At 31.5% G+C, this 11,917-nt stretch overlaps 1 protein-coding gene across 1 annotated transcript; it reads left to right on the top strand.

Annotated features, from left to right (window-relative positions):
- The first annotated feature begins 1,323 nt into the window (after positions 1–1,323).
- LOC113515376 (bifunctional purine biosynthesis protein ATIC) lies at positions 1,324–11,809 on the top strand. The gene is made up of 11 exons (XM_026899558.3): positions 1,324–1,470; positions 3,156–3,287; positions 3,742–3,958; positions 4,553–4,828; positions 5,146–5,258; positions 6,092–6,315; positions 6,765–7,016; positions 7,333–7,554; positions 8,276–8,459; positions 9,427–9,590; positions 10,205–11,809. The coding sequence occupies exons 2-11, from the start codon at positions 3,266–3,268 to the stop codon at positions 10,322–10,324; spliced, it is 1,794 nt and encodes a 597-aa protein (XP_026755359.2). The 5' UTR covers positions 1,324–1,470; positions 3,156–3,265; the 3' UTR covers positions 10,325–11,809.
- Positions 11,810–11,917: the final 108 nt, after the last annotated feature.

The raw sequence follows: 11,917 nt of genomic DNA, 5'->3' as shown, positions 1-11,917 counted from the left end.
ATTTATGGAAGGATTTGAAAGAAACTTAAGTAACTCCTTTTTTTGTTTTCTTTATTTTTATTTAGGAAATAAAGTAACTAGTAAATAAAATAATTGTATTCCTATGCCATTAGATCGTAAATTATGTTATTTGTCGCAAAAAAAAGTAAATTTAACATATTAAACGATTAAGAAGCAATCATGCACTTACCATACATAACATACATACCGTTTTTCTTACAATTAGCAATTGTTTACAATGGGTACACCAAACAGTTTTAGTATTTGTTATTTGTAGTTGCTGTTATCAGGAATATAAGGAACTAAGAAATTACATAGAAGGAATGATAAAATAAAAACTAAATTATATGGTTACTCTCCCAACGACTCCAATACTTTCTCTCAGTAAATACAAAAATCATGCTCGCACAATCTCTACTACTCCCGATACTTGACTATGCCGACGTCTGTTTTTTGGATGTGACTGAGGAGCTTCTAAACAAGTTGGAACGTTTACAAAATCTATCTATTAGGTTTATCTTAGGTGTTCGCAAATACGATCACGTCTCTGCCTTTTGCAACCAGTTAAAGTGGCTCCCTATCCGACTTCGACGTGATATGCACATCCTTTCTTTCCTTTATAACATACTCAATGACCCCAATTCTCCATTGTACCTCCGCTCCCGGTTTAAATTATTACTACCACCAATCCGTCCTAAATGCTCCTGTTAAGTTCAGTTCAAAATGCTTGAACTTCCTTTGTGTAGGACACATTTTATGGGCAACTCTTTCTCGTATCGAGCCGCCCAGTTATGGAACAAACTTCCTTCCCACGTACAAGAGAATCCTTCTATTACCTCTTTCAAGAAAAGGTTAAAATCACATTTTCTTTCCCTTGAGTCATAATTTTTAATTTTTCTAATTGAATTGTCAAATCTAAAAACATTAAACTTTTGTAATGTAAATAATATATTCATTTATTTTAACATTTATTATGTAAGTAGGTAGGTATTATATTTATTTATAGTGTATGTATTTATGTAATATTATATATTTTAATATTTTATTTAACTCTATATTTGTTTATGTATTAATATTTGTAGCACTTCAGCTGCTCGCTAACGAAATGCTTTTTCACTGTATTGGGTTGACTAGAAGAGATCTCTATCAGAGATAAGTCCACCCTTGCACACAATTAATTTATAAATACATTATTTTATATGTTACTTAGAAATGCAATAAAGAATATTTATATATTATATTTATATAAGCAGAAAGGAGGCAACTATATGATTTACAGTTTTTATTTTATTATTTCTTCTATGTAATTCCTTGTTCTTAAATATAATATTACTTAATTTTTTTCCTTTATCTGTGCCTAAACATAACCTTATCTAACCTAAAAAGGTATAAAATAATTACCTATAAAATTAATAATTATATTTGAATGTTTTGTTTATATTTCTTTATTAACATCTACAGCTAATTTTGGTATGTATATGATTGGGTTTATTTAATTATATTTAAAGAGAAGTTATTATCTTATCTACATTTTATATTAATTTTTGTTTATACTAACGTACTTTTGTTAACTTATTTACCCAAAATTTGAAAACGCTATAAAAGAGAAAAGTAAATAGTTATTATTCCAGTTTTCGTTAACACGTGCTCTATCACACTAATGGACACATTGTGATTAGCTTTTGTTTTTTATTATTATCTAGGAATATAAGTACATATAGTAGCAGTAGTGCTTAGCAATAAGGCCGATCTTTTGTATTATATCTCATTTCAATTAATTGTATTTACTATTTTATAAATGGTGTAATAAAGTGTAATATAAATAATAGTACTACGGCTATACTTTGTCTCCTTTTAACCGTTTTCTGCCACTTGCCATACCTACCCCTAGTGCTCGACTAAAGTCGCCTACTTTGTATTGTACTCAGCTCTTTTTAATATTTCTGACAAAAACAAGTAATTTTAAAATATTTATTGTATTACAATAAATATATATTATATTGAATTTCCTATTTTTATTAAATATATATTGTATTTCCTATTTTATGACTTTGTCAATGTGGTAGCCAATTAAATAAACAGAAAAACAAGTAGATTAATTAATGAGAATGGGGTTGGTGCATTTACTTCTATTAAAACTTAATAATATAAACGTAAGAGTGAGTTACCAATTACTATTAGATTTTATTGTTAAAAATTTCATAAGCACACATTCAATTTAAATATAATAATGTTTAATTTACATGTAATTTATAATGTAACATTATAAATTACATGGGGTTAGGTCCCAGTTGGGCCATAATCTAATGAAGGTTTTTTTGACTAAATTACACATAAGTTAAACCATATAGTAAGTTATTATATATGTATTAAAACTACAATAATTGACATTGATTACTTAATATCTGCAGTGATTACCACCACATAACTGATGAGATAAACAATAACAATTGACATATAACTTATCTTTATTACCTACTTATTCAATATTATTTCTTAAAATGATTGTAACCTCAGCAACAATAATATTATTTTCATCATATTGATGTAAACTGACAAGGGCTGTCAACATATATAATTGCTTAATCTTTTCAAGAAAAATAATTTGTAAATGTTTTTCTAATATTGTACTACACTTTACATATAAAATGTGACCTAGTAATGTTTATAGGATTATAAAATAGCTTGATTCTGAGACAAACTGGCAACCTAAAAGTTCTATCTCAATATTTTTTTGTGAGTGAGACTAATTTTATAGTTAATTTTATAATTTTACCAGAGATACAAACTGACCAGAAAGACTGTACAAATGTTAATTTGTTTAAAGTTTCTCTTAATTACCTTTGTTCCACTCATGTTTCTGCCATGAAGCAACTGTGCATACATGGCTGTTGTTTAATTTGAAAGGTTAGATGTGATAGTGGAATGGCATGGTATGACAGTACAGCATCATTGTTTTCAATAATACCAGTGTCTGAACCATGGATGCCATGGACATCACAGTGTATTCAGTAATCTCCATGGTGCTGGGGTCTTGTTTAAGGGGACAGCTATGACATTCTTTTAGGTGGGCATCAATAAAAGTTTTAAAAAAATAAGAAAATATATATTATTTAGAAAATAAGAAACACAACCCTATACTTGTTTGTCTACAGAGGCTCCCATTATCAGGAACCCCTGCAGGAGGTCAAACATCGTGATACAACGGCTTGTTTATAATATTGTTTTAAATTCAGTTTATTAGTACAAGGTAACGGAAACAGACATGGCAGCAAATGGCAAATTGGGTAAGAATTTATTTATAACTTTAATTTTTAGATAACTGTGTTAATCAATTAAAAATTCTTGAATCTCTATTTAACTAGTAAATAGACTTACAATTTGAATTGAATAAATTGGCATATTACTTTTGTATGCAATTTAAAATCAAGAAGAATTGAAGGCCCACCAAATGCAAAATGGCAACCCAGGCCTGTTGATATGAAAAGCACCACAGACTTCAAATAATTCACTGTAACATAAATCACTCATGCTTTCCTATTTCTGGCATTATGATGTTATGACTGTAATTTCACTGCTACGTCAATCAAACCTTTCACGCCAAATTACGACGATGTCAACATAACTGCTTGGCGACAAAGCAGGAGTGGAATAAAGTTACTTTTTTATATGTATAAAGACTCTTGATATTTTTTTTTTTTGTGTTTTTTGATATATTATTTTACACTTAATTTATTACAGCTCTTCTCAGTGTGTCAGATAAAACTGGCCTATTGCCCCTGGCAAAATGTTTATCAGAAGCGGGACTCTCGCTTGTAAGTACAGGCGGCACAGCCAGCGCGCTCCGCAATGCGGGCCTCAAAGTTTTGGATGTGTCAGATATTACTGGAGCACCAGAGATGCTTGGTGGTCGCGTCAAATCGCTGCATCCCGCTGTGCACGCTGGAATATTGGCCAGGTACTTACTGTTCAGTACTATTATTATTATCTAGTATTCTCCTTCTTTGTCCACATGAAATAAGTTTAACTGTATTAATCCAAGATATGATCTATCTGTGTACCAAACTTCATTTAAGTTCATACAGCCATTTAAATGTGATAGAAGGACATACATCCAAATGTAGTCATGAACTTTCACGTTTGTCATATTGAGACTAGGAATAAGTATACCTAGCCTAGTAAAGTAAAAGCAGAAAACGACATCTAGTAAAGGTAAACGAAAAATATTAACAATTACTTCGGGCGTTTATTTTATATGAGTACATAAAAGGTAGTCACTTTATTTGAAACAACATCATATAACAATGATTATAATTGTTTTGTGAAATATATGCAAATTTTGCATAATATAAACTTGTTACCTCTTTAATGGTAAAGACTCCTTTTCTATGCAATAAGTATAGACTACTGTTTAAATTAACCTCTAAGAAGGTAATATAATGCGTCTAATCATTCATCCTTTATACCATCCACATTTAAATTGTTTACCATTATTTTAACTTGTTTATATTTATACATTTAATATACCTATTGCTTATTTTCTTTAACAAAGACTTACAGATTCCGACCAAGCTGATTTGAAGCGGCAAAAATTCGACCTGATTAGTGTCGTGGTCTGTAACTTGTACCCATTCGTGGAGACTGTGTCCAAACCAGAAGTGACAATTGCTGACGCCGTGGAGAACATCGATATTGGCGGCGTCACTTTACTGCGAGCTGCGGCTAAGAACCACGACAGAGTGACCGTGGTGTGCGACCCTAACGATTATGATAGCGTTATCAACGAACTAAACACGAGCAAGGATCGCCAAACCTCGCTTGATACAAGGTTAGTTCTAGTATAGATATTGGCAAATAAATTTAACAATTATATCTAGGTACTATTGCAATAAAAAAATTACTTAAACCTCCCCAAATAATTACCATTTTTTTTTTCACTTAAATTGTAAAAGTACATCACGCTCTGAACACACTTTTTAACTTTAAACTTAAAAAAAAACACTACATAAACAAGTGAAAGCTTTATAGTTTATTGTTTTATTTATTCACCAGTAGTCATACCTATTTTATTTTATTATTTTTCTTTTTTTTTATTTTATAATTTTTTTTTTGTCAAATACGTTATATTTATTTTCTACTTTTTAGGAAAAGATTGGCGCTCAAAGCCTTTACTCACACATCTGAGTATGATCTCGCTATATCAGATTACTTCCGCAAACAATACTCGGCAGGTCAATCACAACTGACCTTGAGATATGGTAAATTAATTATAATTTTCATAAACTTACATCTTAACAATATAAAAATACATCTTTGGTCACATTGTGGTTAATAGAGATCACAAATCGCTACTTGCTTTTGTCCCGACATACTTCCCTTGGTATATTAACATTCTACGATTTTTCATGCATGCTCATTGGTTTTATTTATTTATTCTTTAGTACAAAATATGTTTACAAGTCTAAATTCTAAAAGTATTACCTCCTAGTCTACCTAGTTGATTTTGGCTAGGTATTCTTGATTTGGCTTGTTTTCAACCCATCACCAAACTGCAAAATGCACTGTCGTCAAGAATTTAATTAATTATATATTTTGCCATTATCACGTTAGCATCTATTGATCCAATTTTAAACATTATGTACCTCTTTTACCCTCTTCCAATTTGGCCTGTTTTTAATCTAATTTTGAATCCAGGGTATCCAGCTATTAATGACCTAAAAATCTTTGATCCTTGCTTGGGTCTTAGTGGGTTTTCGGCCACCTGCATGGTCAGTCTACTAGCAGTAGCTAGTAATGCTAAAGGATAAAATAATAAGATATATCCTTTTGCTTCTACTGCTAGGAAAACAACAAGAGTATGCGGGAAATGCTAGAGCATCATATTGGGTGCTTTTTCCAACCAAATACACTACATATAAAATAATTAAAATTAGCGGTGCTATGAAATTTTATTGTATTAAATTTATCATATAATATAATAATATATTTTATCATAAAATATCCTTAAACTATGCATATTTTACTACTGACGATACTTTTGGACCTTGGCCGTAGATGGAATAAGAATTACAAATATTTTACATTTTTGTAGGAATGAACCCACACCAGAAGCCAGCTCAAGTATTCACAACTCGCGATAAACTGCCACTGACAACATTGAACGGTGCACCTGGTTTTATTAATCTTTGTGACGCTCTTAACGCGTGGCAGCTCGTACGTGAACTAAAAGAAGCCCTGGGACTGGCCGCTGCTGCGAGCTTCAAGCACGTATCACCAGCTGGTGCTGCAATAGGAATCCCATTAACTGAGGAAGACGTAAGTTTAAAACTTCGCTCAATTGTTGGTTAGCTTTGAGCAAAAATTGATCCTCAGTTCATAGAAATACAAATACGTCATAACCTTCAAGAAAATAGCATACTCTTTTTTAAAAGGCCGGCAGCACACCTGCTACGCCTCTGGTGTTGCGAGTGATCATGGGCGGCGGTAGTCACTTACCATCAGATGAGCCGCATGCCCGTTTGCCCCCTCTTATAAAAAAAAATGACAATGGATATATTTTTCTTAATTAAAATATGCTCTAAAGCGGCTTGAGTCAAGCAGTCATCTATTGCTATTTATAAGTGAAAATGGAACAGTTTCGTCTTTATTCATTAAATAAAATAAAAGAAATCTGTTGAATGTCTATAGAACCATTTGATCTAAAAATGTTGGCTCTCGTGTTATTAATAAGTGCGGATATCGATTAAGCGTGTTTATATGTGCAGGCGAGCGTATGCTGCGTAAGTGCATCGGAAGCAATCACATTGAGCCCGCTTGCGGCCGCATACGCACGAGCACGCGGTGCTGACCGCATGAGTTCGTTCGGCGACTTTGTGGCGTTGTCAGACGAGTGTGATGTGTCCACTGCGCGGCTGATCTCGCGCGAGGTCTCTGATGGAGTTATTGCACCCTCATATTCACCAGACGCTCTCGTCCTGCTCAACAAGAAGAAGGGCGGCAACTACTGCGTCTTGCAGGTCTGTATCTACTTTAAAAAACTTATGCATTGTGTATTATTACATCATTATATTAATAACATTATTATAATTATTTATGATATTGTATGTGCAAAGTCTTCATGCAACAAACTCTTGTAGCTTTGTTTAATCTCCATCTCCTTTACAATAATATTAGTTATAGTATTTTAGATAATGTTTTAAATTTGCAATAACAACACTAGGTATATTTGTTTCTATATTTTTTTATTAATATTTAATAATTATTTATTGCAGTTCTTTTTAAAATATTTCACTAATCTTAATAAATACTTATCTAATTACATATATTTTGTAGATTGATCCGAATTATGACCCTGTCCTGTTGGAGCAGAAAACTATCTTCGGTCTTACTCTGGAGCAAAGACGCAATGACGCTAAGATCACATCAGACTTATTTAAAAATATTGTTACCAATAACAAAAATTTGCCAGAGAGCGCCGTAAGAGATTTAATTGTGGCGACTGTGGCCTTAAAATACACGCAGAGTAATTCTGTATGCTATGCAAGAGATGGACAGGTATGTTAACAAAATTTGTCTATTTTATTAATAATAATTACAGATTAATTCTTATTAATAAAAAAAAGTGGTAGCCCCAACTGGCATTCCAAAATAATATTAGTTTTTAAAAAATGCAAGAGAAACAGTTTAAAAAGTAAAAAGCTAGTCTGTTTGGTTGTCTATTTTCAAGCAAATTATAAAATAGTTACCAAATATCTACTTGTTGTATGTGACATAGACATCATAATGGAATGGCAACTTGTGCTACCAGTTTACGTTAGAAAAGGAGATAGGTGAAGCTAGAACTAGGTTTATTGGCCTATCATAGAGAATTCACTAGAAATTAATTATGATTGTTGCCAGAGAGGACAGTGTGAAGGTTGATCTGATAAATTACTAGCAACGGGACATCTAGACCTTGTTACCAACTCTTCTTTTTAATTAACAGTACACAGTCACCTTAAAAATCATTGTATTTTTAATTCATGATAAATTAATCATGATGTGCCAACTGACCTGCTTTGCCAACTCACCAGAAAGAAATGTAGTAAATAGAGTAGAAGTATGATAGACTCTATAATTTCTCTTTGGTGGGGATGGTAGTGACGGAGTTGTAATTCCGTTATCGTCTATTTATTATTTTTAAACAATTTTTTTTAATAAGTTGTTTTTTTATTTAATCACAGTGGAAGCGTTATTTAAATGGTGGCAGAGTGTACATTGTAAGGGTAATTTCCAGGTAATAGGTATCGGAGCGGGACAGCAGTCGCGCATCCACTGCACACGGCTAGCGGGCGGTAAAGCGGCGCTGTGGTGGGCCCGCCGCCACCCGCGGGTTCGAGCTATCGCCGCCGCAGCACGACCCGGCATCTCGCGGGCTATACTCTCTAACGCTGTCGACAACTACGTCAATGGCACCGTAGGTATGTACGTCATGCACTATCGTCAGTGAAGTTATAACAGTGCGTAAGTCATTTTTTGAAGTTTGTATGTTAATTTGATTTTTAAGAGGAGATATCACTGTGTGGCCACGGCATAGAATACATCACCTCTTCCTTTCCCGTGAGTGTCGTAAGAAGCGACTAAGATAAGGCGAAGGATGCTCTTAAAGCATCTCCAAAGCCTAACTGTGGTTGCCAATCCGCCTACCAAGCGTGGAAAGTAGTTACTGGCAAAACACCCCAAGAGGGAGGATTATGTTCAGCAGTGGAGAGGTAAGGGCTGATTTGATGACTAAGAGTAGAGCAGATCACCTAAACTAACCAGAATCTTGATTTTAAACAATTGCCCTATATATTAAAACTTATGATTAAAAGAAATGATACAATAGAAAAATAAATAGATATTTTATTCAGTGATACTCTTAAAGTACATTCAAACATCAATATTACAAACTTTTCCCGTTATTATATTAATGAAATAACTAGATCAATTCATGAGGTGCTTTAATATCATTTTATAGTGAATATATTGTGTACCTTAAATATAACCTCTTAAGATTATTTTTCGTTTGTTCTGACCCCTATACAAGTATAGCTACTTGTATTGAAAATGAAACTTCATTACCATCCATAAAGGAATTGTATGAACGATTCTTTATAGCAATGATGCTATATATCCATAAATTAGTGTGCCACTCATTTTTATTTATTTGTAAAATAAATCTAATCAAATAACCTATCACTGGTTTGTTATTGGACTTCCGTAAGATAACACTTTGTCTTTTGTACACATTGAAGTATGTAGAACTCGCTAATGTGAATATTTTAGTAAGTTATATATATATATATATATATATATATATATATATATTTTAATGTGTATAATTATGTATAATTTTAATATAATTATGTACATTTGACCATAGAATACATACCTTTTACATTTCAGGCACTGATTTACCATTTGAACAGTGGAAGAGCCTTTTTGAGGGCGAGCCCCCTGCGCTATTGACACAAGAGGAGAGAGATGAGTGGACCAAAACATTGGACAAGGTGGCACTTGCCTCAGATGCCTTTTTCCCATTCAGAGACAACATCGATCGGGCTGTTCAGGTATGTATCTATAGAGAACATTAAGTGTTTAAAAAAATACAATGTCATTGATATTACATGGGAGTAGTGATCTAGCATGTTTCGCAAACATTATATAAAATTGTTAATTATAAAACAGTTATACTGTACAATTTATCATTATGATCTTATATTGAAATTGTAACTAGACAATGTTTTGGAGATATTTAATACAAAAGTAAATAAAATGTCTTAATAAGAGCAACTTATGCTGAAACAAAAAATATTAGACTTTTATTCATCTATTATGTTTGTCTTATCTAAAATAAGCATAATTATGCTACTTTCATATGCTTAAATATCAATCCCGTACAATTTTATTTTTACTTGTGACATCGTTAATAAAGTCTAAGCTTTTTTACTGCCTATTACTATACTGCTGACATGCTGCTAAAAATGTGTAATGGAAATTATAATTTTGTTAAATATTTAAAGTCTTCTTCTTTTTGTGTACAAAATGCCTTCGATAATTTTTCAACATGTTTGGTAGTTTTCTAATTATTTTAAATAGAAATTATTTCTTAGCATATTGCTTCCATTTAAATTTTAACAAAGATATTGAATAGATTTATAAGATATTTCACGCATCTTTACAGGTTGGAGTTGAATATATAGGCAGCCCATCTGGATCGAACAAAGATGATGAAGTCATCCAAGCATGCAATGAACACAACATCGTGCTAGCTCACACGAATCTCCGCCTTTTCCATCACTAAACATTATTTCCTTATACACATAACTACCGGTGTGCGTGTCTTATCTGCGCCAGCGCTTATCGTTAAAGTCAATGGAGAACAAAATAATGTTTGTGCTTTAAGTATTATCGCGATTTACTATTTTATTGTGTGTTATTTTTTACGTAATTAATTCTGTAATTGATCGTTCAAAAATATTTTCCAGTTATTAATTACGACAATAACACAAAGAAACAATAGTAAATAACGATTATCACGAAACTATAAATATTGAATTATTTCGTTCTCTACGTCGACGTTAATTAATTTTATACTACATTCCTATTACTTTAGATCGTATAAATTTTCGTCCTAACACAGATTTACATTTAATATGTTACAGGCGTCAGTATTGCGCTAACTTCAACTGTACTAATTATTACTTACTATACTTGATTTGCCTCAAGTTTTGAAGTCTGTGACTAACCCAATGCAAATCTGTGTTCATTTATAAATACATAAAACCTCCAATATAGCTATTTGTTTTATTACATTTTATCAAATTAAGAATATTGCTCTAAAGAAAGAGACGAAACATTCAACTATACACTAATAAATAACAGCTAGATTAGGCTTAGGTTAAAATCAAATAGGGCTAAGTTCTATTAATGGAGGGATCATATTTTTTAATAAGTGCCTGTGTATTTGTAATGGCGCTAATACTATTATATACAACATTCCTATTATTGTAGATTTATAAAGATATTTTGAGCTTTTTTACCTTTATATCATAGTGTTTAGAAACTAAAAGCAATTTTACAACAAGTAAAGTTTATCCTGTTTTTTTTTTTATATTCAAACATGCTTTAAGACAAATAATGTGCCAACGTAGTATACACGTGGATTTTTCATAATTATTATTACACTATGTTATTAATTTATAAAAATGTTACTAATTAGTTTGAACTGCTTTAGTAATTTAATAGTAAGTTAACAAAAATAATACTTGTTAAAGTTGGCTAAACTTGTTATTCAGACACCATTAAATGTTATATGCACTAAATAATGTAAAAGTGTATTATGTATATTACTAAAACAGTCCAAACTAGGCTTACGTGAAATAATCTCTACCACTGTACAAAAAATCTGAATTTTCTATGAATCTCTTGTCGAAAGTGAATCTAAAGAAATAGAAAAATGTATGAATCTCATGAATAGCTGAATTGTTCTATTTTGATTATTTCGATGTTGTAATTTATTATATGTATTCAACCTTGAGATTCCACTATTTTAATTTCCGTTTTTAGATTTGTGTTATTGATAAAAATTTATTATTGAAACCGTTATAAATAAACTACTGTCGAGTATATATCACTTTCACACAGAACATCAAAATATTGCCAGTGTGAAATTGTAATAATATTAAGTCTACAGTAATAAAAATTTTTTATGCCTTATTGTTAAGATTTTGAAGTATTTTATTGTAAGAAAATTAAATGTTTGTACGTGTAAGTACATATATTAATATTTTCTTTTTTTATTTCTATTTCTTGCACCATAGAATATAGTTTGTGATATAAGATGATTCTGGGTAATCTCCCGTCCTCGTGGAAATTTCCGAAAATACCACAAAGA

This window comes from Galleria mellonella, unplaced genomic scaffold (genome assembly GCF_026898425.1).
Source record: "Galleria mellonella isolate WM207_F2 unplaced genomic scaffold, CSIRO_AGI_GalMel_v1 utg173, whole genome shotgun sequence".
Lineage (NCBI taxonomy): Eukaryota > Metazoa > Arthropoda > Insecta > Lepidoptera > Pyralidae > Galleria > Galleria mellonella.
Note: the sequence above shows the minus strand (reverse complement) of the source record. Positions and strands in the feature narration are given on the sequence as shown.